Genomic DNA, 19,372 nt, shown 5'->3' with positions numbered 1-19,372 from the left:
ACGACAGTGAAAATGAATGAATGTAAAAGTAAAAATGTGTGAATGTGAGAGTGAAAATATATGAATATGAGAGTGAAAATGAATGAAAGTGAAAGTAAAAATGTATGAATGTGAGAGTGAAAATGTATGAATGTGAAAGTGAAAATGTATGAATGTGAAAGTAAAAATGTATGAATGTGAGAGTGAAAATGTATGAATTTGAAAGTAAAAATGTATGAATGTGAGAGGAGAATGTATGTGTGTGAGAGTGAAAATATATGTATGTAAAAGGAGAATGTATGTGTGTGATAGGGCCAGAATGAAAAATGTCTCGTACGGCCCCTCATAAAAAACTCACATCCTTGCAATGTATGCTTAATATGCTGATTCTTTGAATAACATTACTAAGGTATCTCATATTAAATCCAATGTAATCAGAATGTTGAAATTTTCCATAGTTAATTGTATGTGTCTGTGTGTATGTGTGTGCTGTCCAACTGGGCCCCTACTAAAAGTTTAAATAGCTTATTGGGAGAGTCCATTTCACGCATCTTATCAGATGAACTGTTTGTATATGACCATGTTTTTGTGTGTACCTTGACATGATATGTGAATAAACTGAAACTGAAAAGTGAAAGCTCAACAATAACCAGAAGTGATCCATATAAACTGGCAAAGGCATACTGTAGCTATACATTACATAACTCATTGGCTGCTATTGATGGTGATATATGTCCAACCCATTTAATCTGGGAGGGTTGATAGTGATCATTCACTGCCAACCCTCCCGCTTTAAATGGATTTGCATTCGATTGCCATAAATGGTAGTGAAACTTGATCATTCACTGCCACAGCTCTGAATCACAATGGATTGGACATCTATTGCAGTCTGTGGCAGCCAGTTAGTTCATTTCTGCAGAAGGATAAATGTTGGCTCTCTTGTCTTTTTAGAGCAAATGATTGTAAAATGTAATCATCTTTACAACTGGAAAATACTGGCCATGCTGTCAAATCATTTATAAATGCATCAAATGATTCTATTTCGTACACACAAACACCAGCTGAAGTCCAGCTGGGTCCCATTCATTAGTCTTATTGGCATTCACTGCAGTCGCACACATACAGACATACACGCGTGTGCACACTCAACATGTCTTCGTGCCCCTGCTGTTTCAGAGTGATGGAGAGGTCTAAATTATTTATGTATCTCTATTTAAAAGGAACCCCTTGGATTGATGGATATCTGACTGTTGAGTACGTGTGGGTCATGCCAGAATTATTTACATTGGGAACAGGGACCACCACAAGAAAAACAAGCCCTTAAGGTTGAAGTGTAATGTTAAACAATTTCTTGGCTTTACTTTGCTTTTTGATTTTTCAACACCTACACAATATAATTTGATTCAATACAAGAGCTACCGTGGGTTTACAATTTGTAGATATTGTTTGCTGTCATGTAAACATCCGTCTCTGAGGTATATCTTTTCAGATGACTGATCTTTAGATACGAGGTTTAGTGCCTTTTAGATTGTTAGTTGAGAACTATACCCCAAAATGCAGCTATTAATTTTACAACAAGTTTTCTTGATTCTATTCACTCTAGTGTCTGCATCTGTCTGGTGTGTGTGTCCGTGGTTTGATATCTCTAGGTTTACCTCCACATAGAGAATGGGGAAGATACCAATCTTGTCTCCCAGCATGCCTTCTGCCCAGTTTTCATCAACCCTCCTGATTACCGTCAGGACTTCATCCTGTAGAGATGGCAAACACAAACACACGACAAAAGTTAAATCGCTTCACAAAAACAGTAGCGGTGCATCTTTCAAAATTATATGTAATCCTAAAGGAATGCCCATATGAAATATATTTATAGCAAAAGAACAATGACGCCTCTACAACCGTGTAGTTTCTACATCATCCGACATTGACCACCTCATACTTACTACGTAGAATAAGTACATGCTTGTTTAACATCGCCGTTCTTTTTCGAGCACACGCTATCGAATGGAGCCGTCTATAGTTCATGGTACACTTTGAGTTGGGTTAAAGAGGACATTTTTGGAAACATGAGGGTAACCACCCGAAGACAAAGCTGTATTTTGGGGTGTGCGCTGAGGAATGTTCTTACTCTACTATGACCATACCAGAGAGAGAACTTTTAATCGACTTGCAGCAAGTCCAAGTGACTTAGTGCTTTAAAACATGTGACTGACACATGGAGAAAATGTCAAGCCAGGAGGGTAGGTATCCATTTAAAATCCAACTTGGTGTCCTGTATTCATTCTCACTTACAGTAACTGTTCACTGTATGATGAGCATCTGAAAAAACGATTTCAGTATTAATATAATCCCATAAAACACAAAGGGTCGTGATGTACCCTCCCGTGTATTTTTCTGTCATCACCTCAATATGAAGGTCTTGGCTAGACCATTAAGGCCAGCAGTGATAATGTAATTCTGCTAAATGACTTTGTATTAGTCATAGTGAGTAATTTGCTTTCCCACTGAGAAAACAATCACACATACTGTTATTGCATGACAACACACATTGTTCACACCGCAGGGAAGTGCACATACAGCATCTTCTGTCATATACATACCTGTTGATTCACTTAGCCCAGTACTTCTCAAATAGTGGGGTGCCCCCCCCCCCAGGGGGGGCGAAGAGCGTTGCCGGGGGTGGCGCATGGGACCAGGGGGAGCATACTTTTTTGCCATACTAGAATAAAGTGTAATTGCACATACACTCAGTTGGTCGCAGTGGTGGGCTCATTTTCAGAATGTGCGGAGTATTTTTTTTAACCAAACAAGAGCACACTGCAAAAGAGATATGAACAGCTGTGCGCCGTTTTTGGGCCAGAATCACTCAGCGACCCCATGTCCTTGGTTCTCAAGTATCTGCCCGAGAAGTACCATTTTCGGCTTGGGAGTATGACGATGACCACCCTCACCTCCGGTTCTCCCCCGGCGGCCGAGAATGCGCCGTTTTCGGGCCGTTTGGCTTTGACTTTTAATACAGTGGGAGACGAGGAAAGACCGCTCTGTTTATTGTGTCTAAAATTGTTTGTAGCAGACAGCGGGAAGCCAAAATAATTAAGACTTCACTTAAAGACATCAGACCCTAATCTCATTGATAAGTCTCTTGATTGTTTATCAGCAAAAACGTGCTGAATATTGACAACAATTGTCCCGCTTTGTCACTGTTACATCAGTAAACCAGCGTGCACTGTTTAGCATGCTCAGTGCAAAATAACCCCACACAGCAAGGGAGCTGATACTGCCTGCAGCAAAAATAAAAACAGTCCCTCTGTCCAATGACACTGTCGTTTTTGTTCTATTCATTTTTGTTTTTTCGGTCAAGTTGTTTGGCATATTGTCCTCATGAGTTAATGTTGCTAATTAATTTGAATTTATTATTATTTATCGATTTTATTAAATTTTATTTTTCAGTATCAAATGGTCAAAAAATTATTTTTACAGTTTGGATGTGAGTTTTTTTTTTTTTTTAATTGATGCACTTTTTTTTACAAACTAATGTTAGTATGTTACTTTTTTTTAATAGAAAAAAAGGACATAATGTTAGGCAGAGGTGACCTTATAATAATAATTTTATAGAAAAAATACTATTTACAGTGGCGGCAGAGAGTTGAGAGGGCACGAAACATTTACGTCTTCCTGGGGGGGGGCATAACAGAAAATAATTGAGAAGCACTGACTTAGCCTTAGAAAAAGATCAATTGAGGACATATTATTAGGATCTTGTTTTAAGAGTACTCAGACAACAGTGTTGTCACAGATTACTTGAAAAAGTAATTTAATTACTGATTACGCCTCAAAAAAAGCAATCTAGTTAAGTCAGTGATCACTTTATCATCAAAATAACTAAGTTACCTTTAAAGTAATTTATCAGTTACTTTTTACCAATTTTTCTCCCTTTGCCGCCTCAACATAAGAATGACAACAGAAAAATGTCATCGCATGCAATTGACTTTGCGATAATTGAATTATAAGGGGAAGATCAGTATTTTTCACATAAGGCGAAAATTAGTCGATGGCGTTGATTTCAACCACCATTGACCTGCGCTAGCTTAGCCACTCAGGAGCCTTGAAACTAAAAAATAACTGACAAACTGCATGGAATTTGTTGAAATCAACTTCACCGACTACCGTATTTTTCAGACTATAAGTCACAGTTTTTTTTCCATAGTTTGGCTGGGGGTGCGACTTATACTCAGGAGTGACTTATGTGTGAAATTATTAACACATTATGATATCATTTCACATGTTATTTTGGTGTTTTGGAGTAACACTGATGGTTTGGTAAACTTGTTAGCATGTTCTTTATGCTATAGTTATCTGAATAACTCTTAATAGCTTAGCTTAATAGCTTAATGGCCACGTTCGCGTTCCGCCTTTGGCAATGTGCGTTCAATTGTATTACTGACTTTTTTATATTGAAATGCATGCTTTTAGTTTGTGGCGCTTTCACGCCCACGTGGGGGCGCACTCGCACTTGTTTACACGAAGAAGAGTGCTCGCACGCCAGAAGAAGACGGACAGTTACACAGCGTCTCAGAGCGAGTGGGCGAGAGAAAGAGAGAGAGAGAGAGCGAGAGAGAGAAAGACTCGTCTGCGAACCTACGTTCATTGTTTATGCTTATAAAAGCATAAACAGCATAATAAACAGCATAACCAGTAATAAACAGCATAATCTCTAAAGAGGCAATGCCTGTGTGGATCATCTTTTTCGTCGTTGTTGTGTGTTTTCCACCCGCGATCGGACACTTAGAGCCAATTGAGTGGTTGTTTGAACGATGTGCTAATGCTAGCGAATGCATGCTAACCATTTGTGTCATTGCTGTAATAGCATCTAATTATCATTTATTTACGTTGATGCGAACCTGTTTGGTATCGAGGACGAAATTGGTTTCAGCAAATTATACGGACGTCCAGCATCGTCATTTGGGAGTTTAGGTCGCTGCATAGCCAGGACCGAGCCGTAGCGTCCTGATGAGAACAGTATATTCTCATTTCGTTGTTCATGCACTGTACACTGTACACTTATTCAGCATGTTGTTCTCTATTGTATTTTTATATTAAATTGCCTTTCAAGATGACATATCTGTTCTATGTGTTGAATTTATGAAGTAAATTTCCCCCCAAAATGCGACTTATACTCTGGTGTGACTTATACAGTATATGTTTTTTTTCTCTTCGTTGGACATTTTATGGCTGGTGCGACTTATACTCAAGTGCGACTTGTAGTCCGAAAAATACGGTAATCAAACCCCACCAACTCGAAGATTAAGCTTCATGTAGAGGTTAAGGGTTAGGTTTAGCAGCATATCAGTGCCAATACAAAACAATGCAAATTGATTGTACAATAATAACAACACACAAATTAATTGCACAGTCTAATAAACACACGCTCTAACAGAAACTTCCAGAATGAAAGAAAAATACGTTCATTCATGGACGCACAGAGATCAATATTACCTCGCACATCTCAACAAGCGGCTGCACTTGGCTCGAATGTGCATCTGCGCTGGAACACGTCAGTCCCAAAACACTTAGTGCGCGTGACTCGAGACCAAAACCGGAAGAGCGATGAGCGGTTTCCATGGAAATGAACATTTTCTATTCAAAATGCTCTCCGTACATGACAACATTCTTCATTCTACATACATTATGAGGCAACCTTAAAGTGCTTGTGACACGAAAAAGCATGTTTATTTCATAATACAGTATTTTATGCTCCTGAATGAAATTGACCACTTGGATGTGTGAAGAAGGGATCGATATATTTATTCAATTTTTGAATCCCACGCAACGAAAATGACAGACTTCTGGCTTCGGTCTTGCATTGAGGAAGAGGGCGCTGTGACGTGTACGGGAGAAGAGGTCCTCTTCACTATACAGCCGTACTGTTGTATGAGAAGGACTAAGGATACTGCTGATCTTGCGGATTAATTCGTTTATTTTTCTTATCACGTCAGCCAAACGGCTGCAGAAAAATCTTGCTGTACGAGGGAGAGGCGTGTGTGCCTTTTTGGTGTTTCAAAAGGTTCCCATTCACCGGTGGATATTGGCCAAAACAAGCCCTACTACTGTGGGACCATGGGACTCACGAGGAAGTGAGTAAACATCGGGTTTTGTATTATGTCAAATACTGGGATCATTTTAATATGAAGGTGGCTTGCATTTTGTGGCTGACATGCTCCTTTTCCCCTCGGCCGACGACTGGCTGCTTGTCGCACATCCCCCTGCCGGGAAAGCATTATACTCGGCTCATTGCCCTCTTCATGTTCCCGGTGTTCTGTCAAATTTTCCAACCGATCAGAAATTGCAACTTTGTGTCAAAAAAAGCCGCGAATACAGCGATTACAAAGTAAACACCATAAACTTTCTTCAAATAAAAGACTACTTACGTTTGATCATGGATGGGCATGTAAAAAGCTCTCCTCATACACATATTGTCATGTTAGCTGCATAACAACTGCAGCCGTCCTCCTATAAGTCTCACGCTGTTTACGACTTCGCCGTGTAGTAAAGCATTATTTTGCCATATTCGTGTTAACCATTTGGCAGCTACACGCTCCTCCAACGTCGGCCGGTTTGTCCAGCGGTCATTGTCCAGCTGCTTCCCCGCAAACGAGCCATCTGCCCTCAGCAGGGGAACGACGAACTCTAACTTGTTTGCCGCCGGGTGGGTTGCCTATCGGCGAAGACAATCGACAACCCAGTCGTCATGTGAAATGATCCGGGCTAGTTATGTGTGATTTTCCGCTACGAAGACTTTGAAACATTACTCGGTTCGGGTTAGCATGTCAGCTAGCTGTCACGCCTCTTGGTTAGTTTACATTCTCCGAAGCCAGGGAAGGCAAATGACATAAGACCGACTTAGGTGGCATAAAATATCGTTCGGGAAGTGCGACAGTAAAGGTGAAGTCGACAGTTTTGACCATTATGAAGTCATTTTGTCATGTCGTCCTGAATAAATGCATTTTTATTATTTCATATTCCATTTAGCACAAGACTTTTATTTGTCATGACCATGCAATTTATTTAGCTATTAGCTATTAGAAAAATACTTGGATAAAAAGAAAATCCTGTAAAAATATTGGAATCGACAGACTAAAACAATGACATTTTGCGGCTCTCTTCGTCACGTTTTCCTCATTCTGAATGATTCCCCCTCAATGGGCTGAATAGTAAAACCGATGAGCCCATTCTCCCGCTGACGTCATCCACCTGTTGGGGACGCTAGAGCCCTATACTGGTAGGCGTGGCTAAACAGCAGATTAAAAGACTAATTTCTCGTAATCTGCGCTTTGCTAAATTGTTGTATATAGTCAAATCGTCTCAAAATTATGGCTGTCAAACGATTAAAATTTTTAATCGAGTTAATCACAGCTTAAAAATTAATTAATCGTAATTAATCGCAATACAAAACGTCTATAAAATATGCCGTATTTTTCTGTAAATTATTGTTGGAATGGAGCGATAAGTCAAAACGGATATTTACATTTAACATACTGTACATAAGTACTGTATTTGTTTATTATAACAATAAATCAACAAGATGGCATTACCATTATTAACATTCTGTTAAAGCGATCCATGGATAGAAAGACTTGTAGTTCTTAAAAGATAAATGTTAGTACAAGTTATAGAAATTTTATATTAAAAGCCCTGTTAAAGTTTTCGTTTTAATAAGATTTGTAAAATGTTCAATAAAAAAAATAAAAAAAACTAGTAGCTTGCCATTGTTGATGTCAATAATTACACAATGCTCATTGTGCTGAAACCCATAAAATCAGTCACACCCAAGCGCCAGCAGAGGGCGACAAAATACCAAAAAACACAAGTAACAAGTGGACATGACACTGTGCTGTCATTTTAATCTGTTTGAGCGGGGCATGTGCGTTAAATGCGTGAAATATTTTAACGTGATTAATTTTTTAAAAAAATTACCGCTCGTTAACGTGATAATTTTGACAGCCCTACTCAAAATATGATTCTAATTCACATAATAATGCTATTTAAGACTTTTTTCTCCTGTCGTATGCACTTTAACACAATAGTAACGCACAGACACTAAGGAAACTAACTTTAATCAGATTACTGGTTTGTAAAAATGAACGGGTTAGATTACTCGTTACTGAGGAAAGTAATCAGATAACAGTAATGACAACACTGTTGATCATACAGTAAAATAGGTGTCATTTAATGACTACTTGCTGTCATCTTCTATGATGTCTGCAGTACAATGTCATCACACTTTTCAGAGTAAGAAGGTTAGGATCCTTTTACAAATGAGTGTGTGTTATAGTAGAAACTAAATGATAAGCTTGGAGCGACATAATAGAACAGGGTGTGGAAATGACTGTTTACACCAGAACGAGCCTGGGAACACGCTTGTGGAGGGCGCGTGCTCTCTCATTTTGTTCTCTACGTTTCCTCCCGAGCTTTTCGGAGCAACACTGAGAGTATAATTTTGTAAAATCAGGCGGAATTGAACAAGTCATTCATTTTTAAGAGGAGACTGTTGGGAAGTGGAAATAAAATCCTCAAAGGTCTTGGAATACTTTTACCAGACTCCATGCAAAGCTTTTGTGTTATTTTTCAGTATTTATCCTTGCATTCTGTCTGGTTTGAATTATAATTCGGTTGTCTGGACTGCATCAGAGGAGAAAACAATACATAATAGCTCTTGCCGCACATATGGTCCTGGTTCACTGAACATTCACACTGGCATTTTTAACAATGGATAAAAATTGCCTGGTATGTAATTGTTGTGGTATGTTTACCGGCTGCCAAATATAACAAAGAATTAAAATATAACGAGGTAAGAGGTCATATGTGTCACAGACACTTGTCTTCATACGGTTCAAACCTATTAGGTCTTAGAGTTATTAATGATAGTTAATACTACAGTCTTCCAGTCTAAGACTGTCTGAATAAAGGAGGCCTGTAAATTGAGATTCAGTGAAAATACGATGAATTTCGGAATGTCTACAACAAAACTTCTTTTGAAAAGTCTAGTGCCTTTTAGTATTCCAAAGGTGCTCTGGAATCATGTCCTCTTAAAAGGAAAGCTGTTATCATCGTTCCCACCCTCAATGATAATTACAGACTTCGTTTTGATCAGGCAGATGACAATGACCTTATATATCCAAAGAGATGAGAACACGGTATTGTTGAGTATCAAAGTGGCCTGAACAAAGCTGTCTCCTAATCCAGATGAAAGTGTTCTGTTGAAGAAGCCGTCTCGTTTTTCTTTAATGTGAACCTCAGAACATAATAGCTATAAGCAACTGACCCACCGGTGAGATCGTTGTCAGGAAGAAAACATGACAGATGGACTCCAAGGAGAAACATGGCCTTGATTATTCAGATCATTTTCTTGAGAGATTTCTTTGGGGTTTCCATAAATTGAAGTAAAACCTAGTAATGAAGTGCCTTGACTTACTGCATGAATGTTGACTTACGGGCAGACCCCTAAGTTGATTTCATTGCTTTGTGATATGAGGAAAAAGCTGACTAACAAGTGAGCTTCTGATATGCAGCCACACTTTTAACCTTTATTGAACGGGACATGCAGCCAAACACATAAATAAAATAATAAAACACTTTCAAGGAGCATGCAGCAGCCCACGGAAATGGCCACCCAGAGGTTTGTTCCTGACATCACTCACGACTCCACGACCCCTGTTGAGGTACATTGTAGTGTTTATGTGACTTCAATCTTAATTATATTTCATAAGACTAGTGTGTCTTTATACAGCGGTATGAAAAGGTATCTGAACTCTTTGAAATTTCTCACATTTCTGCATAAAATCGCCATCAAATGTGATCTGATATATGTCAAAATCACACAGATTAAAAAACAGTGTCTGCTTTAACTAAAACCACCCAAAAATTTATAGGTTTTCATATTTTAATGAGGATAGTACGCAAACGATGACTTAAGGGGGTAAAATAAGTAAGTGAAACATCACATTTAATATTTTGTAGCCCCAGCTATGGCAGCCATAACTTCAACCAGACACTTCCTGTAGCTGCATATCAGTCTGGCACATCGATCAGGACTAATCTTGGCCCATTCTTCTCTACAAAACTACTTTAGTTCAGTTGGATTCCTGTGATGTCTGGCATGAATCGCTGTCTTTAGGTCATGCCACAGCATTTCAATGGGGTTCAAGTTTGGACTTTGACTTGGCCACTCCAGAACATGTATTTTGTTCTTTTGAAACCATTCTGAAATTGCTTCTGTGTTTTGGATCATTGTCTTGTTGCAGCATCCATCCGCTTCCGCATCCAGCTTCAACTGTCTGACAGACGGGTCTTCAGGTTTTTTTTTTTTTTTTGCAAAACACCCTGATAAACTTTTGAATTCATTCTTCCATTAATGATTGCAAGTTGTCCAGGCCCTGAGGCAGCAAAACAGCCCCAAATCATGATACTCCCTCCACCATGCTTCCATTTTTCCTCCACACATTACGTTGTGTGTTACTCCCAAACAATTCAACCTTGGTTTCACCAGTCCACAAAATATTTTGCCAAAACTTCTGTGGAGTGTCCAAGTGCCTTTTTGCGAACATTAAACAAGCAAAAATGTTTTTTTATACAGCAGTGGCTTCCTCCATGGAGTCCTCCCATTAACATCATCCTTGGCCATAGTTTTACATATAGTTGATGTGTGCACACAGATATTGGACTGTGCAAGTGATTTTTGTAAGTGTTTAGCAGACACTCTAGGGTTCTTTTTTACCTCTCTGAGTATTCTATATTGAACTATTGGCGTCACCTTTGGTGGGTTTTGTATCCTTTCCCAGCTTTATACAAATCGACAGTCCTTGATCGCAGGTCTTCAGACAGCTCTTTTCTTACCAGGTGTGTGTTTTATAGTGGGCAGGGCAGCTTTAACCCCTTCTTGCCAAATGTATCACGTTTGATAAACTTAGAATTTCATGATTTTGAGACTAATTCAGACTTTTGAAATATATTTCCTCAAAAAAAAAAAAAAAATGGATGAAAGTCAACTCATGCATCTGCAGGTTCCATGAGAAAAAAAAAAAGGATTTGGCAAGGGTTATAGATATTAGAGCGCTTGTTTTTTTTTTTACAAATTTGAAAAAAAGGTTTCATTAAGACCTTATTTTTAAAATTTTGTGATTCTCTGACAATTGCTTCATATTGCTGGCATTAAGGGGTTAAACCACTCATGAGTGATTGGGCACACACCTGACTTAAATTGTTTGGTAAAAAATGGTTTCAATTGCTTTTTAAGTATCCTTAGGCAGAGGGTTCACTTATTTTTCCTCCATTCATTGTTTGCATGCTGTCCTCATTAAAATATGAAAACCTATAAATGTATGGGTGGTTTTAGTTAAAACAGACAGTTTTTTTTCATCTGTGCGATTTTGAAAAAGATCGGATCACATTTGATGGTGATTTTATACAGAAATGTGAGAAATTCCAAAAGGTTCGGATACTTTTTCATACCACTGTATATGTCTTTCTCTTATGGGTTTTAGATTCATACTTTACAGTACAGTTTTTTTTTTTTTTTTTTTTTAACGAAAGGGAAACTGTTTTAAGGGGACTGCAGCAGTATACAATACTAATTGATCAATCAATTAATTTCATTGAGGAAAATTGATTTTATATACAAATTACAAGCTTGGTCAGTGGTCACAGAACAAATTACTGTAATTACTTAAGCATAACGTGCAATTTTTTGACGGAAATTAAATTACGAATTCAGGGGGTTGCATAAAACGTTAGGAAAATCTATATTTATTATTGTATAAATTGGGATTTGAGAAACGGCATAATCTTTGAACATTATGATCGGTAATGTCTGAGGTTGTAAACTGCCCAACAACAGTGATGCCCTTCACCAAAATTAACGTGGACATTGTGCATCTACTCATGTCTGCTCCAACTGCTGAAAATGAAATGTATATTTTTTTAAATAAAAATTATCATAAAAGCTTTTATTTCATGGACATTTCAAGCTCATCTTCGAGAAATGGCTCACTTACGTGTGAACAGTGATGTGTTCATGTATTAAGAAAATTCCTTATTCAAATGAACGGCAAGTTATCTGAAAAAAAAAGTATGACAATTTTTTGACAAATCACATTATATATGAATGTGAAGACAAAAATTCTGTTTCATGTATACCAGCAAATTAGAGGAGCATATACACGAAAGTGTATTCTATCTGTGACTTTACATTAAACACCGCACCTTATAATGCACGTGCTAGCCCATTTTGTGCTTCCTCACACCTACTCGTCAAAGGCCGTGCAAATTATCAATTATAGGTGTGTTGATAAATCAATCTGGATCAGTTGGTTGAGCAAGGATCTGACCACATCAATACATACAGAAAAGGATAGAAATTCCATTTCGTTGAAAATAATGTTTTTCATTTAAATGTCTGAAATGTTTCAGCAAGAAAATTGTCATAAACATCGAAATCGCTTTGTATTTTTTTTTCTTCATTGCTTTAGGTGATATGTGACCGTGTCAAATGTGTACATATCCCATTACATCGATTGAAGGCCCTTGAATCGAACTGTGACAGATTTATAATATGGTATCATATCATCATGAAATTGAGCGTTACACGCCTCGTCTTAACAGCTAAATGACAGTCAAAGAGAATCTTGAAAAAGGACATTCTGGGATTTTTCAAACCAAATTTACCTTGCAAACCTAGTGAAATGACATCAAAGGTTAAAAAAATAATGTTATAAAAAAAAAAAAAAAAGAAAAGAAAAAAAATCACCTTTATGAATACCATTTCTATCTAAGTAGAGCAGAGAGTTGCGTAACAATGTTTATGTGTGTTACCTTGCTGAATGCCAGGCAGTCTTTATCCTGGTCTTTATTTTTCACCTCAAAGTCGTACAATGCTTTGCCTTGGGGCGGAGTCTGGCTCAGGGGACGCAGCAACTGGATGTAACTCGCAGGTAGGAACCCGTGGCAACCATTCAACTCCCCGTGATACCAGTTGTCATCCACCTTGCGTCGCAGAATGATGATGTCACCCTTGGCGAACTGCAGATCACCTGGCTCCTTGCCCTCGTAAGAGTAAAGAGCTTTCCCACAAGGCAGCGCTGGGATATTCTGAAAGAGATTAAAAGTACATTTATTCAAATGCCCACCATTAATTTTTCTGTCAACCAATAATAAGCTTGACAATTCGCCCTATTTGTTTGTAGGGGTCTACAGAAGAGCTGTTTGTGCTCTTAACTTGTTGCTTCCTATGACCAGATGTTATTTCATGCCATTTATCTTATGAAACACTGGCCAGAACAGCATTAAGTGTTTTCAAAACCCCCAAGGAAGATTTAAAAGAATACTGTATTGCATTAGTGTCACAGAGTAGGAATTATTCCAAATAATACCTAACAAACCCCGAGGTTCCAATTTCCAGTGAACTGCTGTTTCATTATGTTTTTCCATTTAAGGAGGTGAAAGTGTTCCTTTGTGTGAAGACCGGAACAAATTGCTTCCATTGCATTTTGAAAGCCTTGATTTGTTTCCATTGTTCTGATATCATTTTTAACAATTGTGGAACTTCATATTAAAAAGACGCAAACAAGGCACAATGCTACGCTGCGAGACATTCAAAAAATATGTGAAGTGAAACCAAGAATGGTCTTCTAAATCAGGGGTCCCCAACTGCTGGGCCACGGACCGGTACCGTGGTGCATTTGGTACCGGGCCGCAAAAGAAATAATTTATTACCGACTGCATAATTGCCAAATTAACTTTGGCCTGTGCCCCTTAACACACCAGTATCCCTGTCCACTCTAGATATAATATTACAGGATGGAATGTCGTCATAGAAATCCATTGATTGGACTGCTAGCAGTACATCTTGTTTTGTATATCTATGTGCGCTTGTCCTCGATAATAATGTCTGATGTAGGGCGGGCGCATCACATTTGTTCCCGGAAATAATTAGCCCCCACAGTAGAATGACTGAAAAACAGACTTTGAGTCTTTGGACAGATTTTTTATGGGGAAAAAGGCACCTGACGAGCCAGAAGATGAGCTTACAACCTCGAAGAAACCAAAATCTACTCTACTTCCCAATCACTAAAGACCCACCAACTGCGAAGGTGTGGATTCGTGACCCATTTGTGAATAAACCGAGTGATTCGAGCATGTCTGTGCAACAGGAGGATCAATTTGTAGAGATCACAAATGATGGCGACCTTAAACGTACATTTGAGACAACAACTCTACCGAGGTTCTGGATTAAAGTCATTCCGGAATAGCCTGACATCGCAAGTAGAGCATTGAAAACCGTGCTACAATTTCCAACATCATGTCTTTGTGAAGCGGGCTTCTCTCACTCTCCCATCACACTTTGATGGGACCATCTCGTCTCAACGAAACAAGCTCAGCCCTCCCACTGATTCAGCGGGTGTTATTTTTTCCTTGCACCTAACACAACGGGGCTAAAAACAAATGTTATTTTATATTTGCTGTATGTTTCTGCAGCGCATTGCCGGTGTTCTGACAAATTTTTGATGCACGTAATGTTAAAAATGGCCGCGAATGCAGCGATTCCAAAGTAAACACTACAAACTTTCTTTAAAGAAAAGAATATTTAGTTACGTTTGCCATGTTAGCTGCGCACAACAACTGCACGCAGCTCTCTCACTTAACGACTTTGCCATGTTGTTAAGCATTAATTTAGCCATTTTCGTGTTGCACACGTATATTTATGATGTAAATAGTTTTTTTGCATCGTTGGATAACATTGAGAGTTCAACTGAATATAAAAGAGGGCTTTTTCACCGCCACAAAAGCTTTGGGAGCAAAATTTTATAAGTGTGCAAAATTTGACAGAACACCGGTCCGTGAATAAAAGACCCAAATCACACCGGTCCGTGGTGCAAAAAAGGTTGGGACCCCTGTTCTAAATATATGAATATGGATGAAATAGTGACATAATACATAGCGATGCACTGAAACTAACATCGCATAAAAGAAAGCTAGCTAATGCAATGTTAAAAAAAAACGTGTTTCATGTTTCTGAATAATATTTTATTAAAATGAAACATATCTTTGTTACAGTTGCAAGGGATAATGGAATTATCAGGTATCAGTACTTGGCATTGGAGTGCACTCATATTTGCCTGGAACTCCAGACTCACCGCTGTTCCAGCAATAGAGTCTGGCGACCGTTCCGCGGATCAAATTTCCAGGGCGGAGCAAGCCACAGCAAACAGACAGTGGAGTGGACCAATCAGCGACGGGCGGACGTGACGTTGGTAAAGTGACAAGAAACTCTAGCACGAGCAAATATAAGACATACAAGAAGAGCGGAGAACGGAGAAGTTCATTCAACATGACTAGCGCGAGACAGACTGGTGGTTTTAACGACTTGATGTGTTTTTGGTCATTTAAAACTGAATTTACCGGGGATTGGAACATATTTTCGGCTCTCCCGTTCGCCATCTGTGTTGTTGTGGAGACGACTTCCGACGTGCAAGAGTGACGTTACTCGTTAAGAACACGTCACGCAAACTTACGAATCTGATAGCGCGGTTACTTTTGTTCGGGCTCAAGAGGCCAATGAGAAGGTGGGTCCCATTTTGTTCTTCCTTTGTTTAAGAAATACAGGGAGAAAAGTCTGGCCGTCCCAGGCAACACCCATACACAGTATGTATTCATCAGGGTTTTTACAGGTAACAGCAAATCTCATTTAATACTCATTCAGACCACTTCTAATGCCACTTAAACAAATTTAATGCCCATGCCCAACAACAGATAGTTTCACACATACGAATTGTAAGTAGAGTTGTCCAATCATGACATTTTAACCGATAACCAATATCTCGATATTGTCCAACTCCAAATATCCGATACAGATATCAAACCATAACCGATGTATGCGGTCATGAACTTAACATATTATGGCTAATTGTATTATGATGCCCCACTGGATGCTTTAATAATGATAAATGTAACAACTTTAAGGTTTTCTCATTAACATTCTGTGAAAAATAAGAGAACATCTTTAACTAAAGTAATCAAACAAGATCCTATATTGCACCAATATATTAATTGTTGAAATCAAAATAAAGCAAACATTAGGTTTTTGGAGTAAGTGCAAGTGCAAAGTGCCAATAAGTCACTGCCATATCGCATATGGCTCACGGAGTGCTTCGGACTCAAAATAACAACAAAAACACACAGCTTCATTACAGTGAATGAGGTATATAATGAGTTAATCATTCATTTACTGTTCATTTAATTTTTTCACTATGAATGCAAGCCTGCTCAGTGCTCACATAACAAATCCCAAGCATCAACTTGTCCCACGACTGATCAAGCTCCACAACTCTATTCTAGGTGGGAGAGGGGGTGTCATAATGCATTATTAGCACTTTAGCACTTCTGCTGCCACTTGTAACTCGGGTTGTCCTGCTATTGTCTGCCTAATGTGTATTATTTTTATTATTTCTTGTATTAATAGTAATAGTGTATTGAACTGTATTATTACATTTTGAATTTTGATTTATTTTCTTTTAATTCTTTTTACTCTTGCACTTGTTTACCATCTTGCACTTCATGCTTTTATCTTTGCTGCTGTAGTGTATGGGTGCTGGAAAACTAATTTCCTTGAGGGAACCCTCCCAAGGGATTAATAAAGTGTATTGAATTGAATTGAATCGTAGTTTGGACACATCTAATAAGCATAACTTCTGTGCTAAGCTGTGACCAGCCCTTGTACAAAGGCAGAAGGCTTCTACATCCACTTTAAGGGCAAGATGCTTAAATGCCCAAAACCGATTTCGATATAATCCAATATGATTTTAAAATGCATTTATCGGCCAATATTATCGACTACCCGATAATATCAGACAACTCAAATAAATTATGTTTAAAAAAAAGTTTTTTTTTGACAACCAAGTTTACATATTTTTTTAAAATTGATTTTCTTGATATGCAAACATACAAAAGACAAGACCAGGCAAAATAAATGAAGGCAAAACAACAATAACATACAAATTTACATAATTTTTAATGCCTCGAACATTTAGTTGAATGCTTTTCTTTTTAAGGCCTGAATTTTGACAAAATCCTTTTAATGACTTTTAATGTGTTTAGTGACCTGCATAAACCCTGTTCATGGTAAGGACAGTACATGTCTGGAAAAAGGTGGTGTTGGTGCATCCCGCTTTATTAACATGTATTGAAACTGGCCTCATGGTAGATATTATCAAGTGGGGAGCCATTGGCCAACTGATTTGCAATGCCTTGAGAAAAAAAATGAATACACAATTGTTGTCACACAGAGAATTGTGCTACTCTGTCATGAAAACGTTTTTTTCCGGATGTCACTTAGAAGCAAACAGCCAGAGGCTTTCCCGCCAGACTGTCTGAGATCAGTGCTGATGCAATCTTAGGAAAATCACACAACAGTAATGAAAATACAGTCACTACTGTTGCTATCATCCATTACAGCTGTGCAATATTCATTAAAACATGCAAATAAAATGTTGAGCAGCTGGAGACTTTAATTACAGAGGTGCATTTTTTAAAAAATCCATAACTAATGTGCTTGTTTGATTCACTTGTCTTATCAGATTTAATGGTTTCTAGAACATTTTCTTTAGGTCACCACAATAAGGTGCAAATACATTTTGGTGATATGCTGTAGAGTTTGTCTAAAATCATAAGACATATAAACTGCGCTTAACTTTTATATCTAAACGTTAAAATTAGTAAAAATTAAAACACTAGTAAAATGTGGTGTCGTAACCAGCTGAAAGAAAATCAGATTTTTCCTGCAAACTTTTTACTTACAGTAGAACCCAGTAGATCTTTAGCTATTACCATTTCATTTTATTTGAGTGCTTGATAATGTGAAACTCCACCTTAAAACATTGCTTGCACCGTTACTAAAGCTGTTTCAATGGCAACAGATTGACTCAAACATCATTTGTTTTAACTTTAAAATGTTCTTCTATTTATTGTAGAAAATAAGATCAACAACAACCTAGAAGTAGATATGGTTGACTGTAGTTGTATAATAAAAAAACTAGGGCTGTCAAACGATTAAAATTTTTAATCGAGTTAATTACAGCTTAAAAATTAATTAATCGTAATTAATCGCAACTAATCACAATTCAAACCATCTATAAAATATGCCATATTTTTCTGTAAATTATATATATATTCTGTAAAATAAATTGTTGGAATGGAAAGATAAGACACAAGATGGATATATACATTCAACATACGGTACATAAGGACTGTAGTGGGCATTTCACTCTACTGTCATTTAAATCTGTCTATGCTGTCCTCATTCCGAAGCGTCTACTTTTTCCAAAGCTAGACAGCTAGTGAACGACGCCTTAATAATCAGACTTCTTCCTTTTTCATCTGATTTATTAATAAAATGGCCTCAAACCCCTGTCCTCTTTAGATCGTAGTGAAACAACAACAAAAAAGTACACAGCATTGCATTAGCAACAACGTTAGCTTAGCACGCTATACAGGTTCACTAAACATAAACAAAAAGCGTCTCATACAAAAAATATAACATTTCGCTTACTAACATAATATGTACATTCTTTACAACAACCATACTTACGGACAAATCTTGTCCAAGGATCATATAAGCACAACATTATCAGCCCGAGACGTCGTGCAGCCATAATGAAGAAAAGAAGAAAATAATAAACCATGTCGCAAAGCGACCACAAGAGTTCGCTGTTGGACAGCGCAAAAAGCCTTGCTGTAAACCTTACCAAAAGGCAGACTACTTTCTGAGCGGGACATGTGCGTTAATTGCTATGTGCCAAATAAACATTTTTATAAATTACTATCCCGACAATTGTCCTTGACAAATTGTTATTCCCATTCAATTGATGTTCTCATTCAATGTTCTAGATTGCACACAAACAAAACCGAAATAAACTGTCAAACTATTCAATCAGCATGTTTCCAAACCTACCAGTTCAAAACTACCTTTCCCATAATGCCTAGCGCGGTTTAGCTTACTGATAGCTAGCTGAGGCAAAAATCAAACTTTGCTATGAAAGTTTACAATCATCGGCAGCGCGCCGATGCGACACCAAACGGGATTTTACAGTCAAAGCTCCGACAGAAGTCAACAGTTGCCATTATATACGTATTTATCATTAAAAAAAAAAAAAAAAAAAAAAAAAAAAAAAAAAAAAAAACAGGCATTGTGGCCAAATCGTCAACCTAGTAGATGCCGGTAATGCCTCATGATAGGGGTAAACTGCCAACAAAAACAAGAAGAACTACTACTTCCCTCCATTCTAGTAGGAGCCATGTCAACTGCTGCCACCCAGCGGCCGGAGGGATTCTCTTCAAATTGGTC

General features: G+C 38.0%; 1 protein-coding gene across 1 annotated transcript in view; it reads right to left on the bottom strand.

Moving 5' to 3' along the window:
- LOC130926755 (E3 ubiquitin-protein ligase SH3RF3-like) overlaps positions 1–19,372 on the bottom strand; it is a 195,165-nt gene that overhangs the window by 63,013 nt on the left and 112,780 nt on the right. Inside the window, exons 2-3 of the mRNA XM_057851916.1 lie at positions 12,847–13,122; positions 1,635–1,730 (exon numbers count right to left, since the gene is read on the bottom strand). Coding sequence (XP_057707899.1) covers positions 1,635–1,730; positions 12,847–13,122 — 372 coding nt within the window. The remainder of the gene's footprint in view (positions 1–1,634; positions 1,731–12,846; positions 13,123–19,372) is intronic.

This window comes from Corythoichthys intestinalis, chromosome 12, assembly GCF_030265065.1.
Source record: "Corythoichthys intestinalis isolate RoL2023-P3 chromosome 12, ASM3026506v1, whole genome shotgun sequence".
NCBI lineage: Eukaryota > Metazoa > Chordata > Actinopteri > Syngnathiformes > Syngnathidae > Corythoichthys > Corythoichthys intestinalis.
The sequence above is the reverse complement of the archived record's forward strand: the minus strand, read 5'-3'. Positions and strand labels throughout refer to the sequence as shown.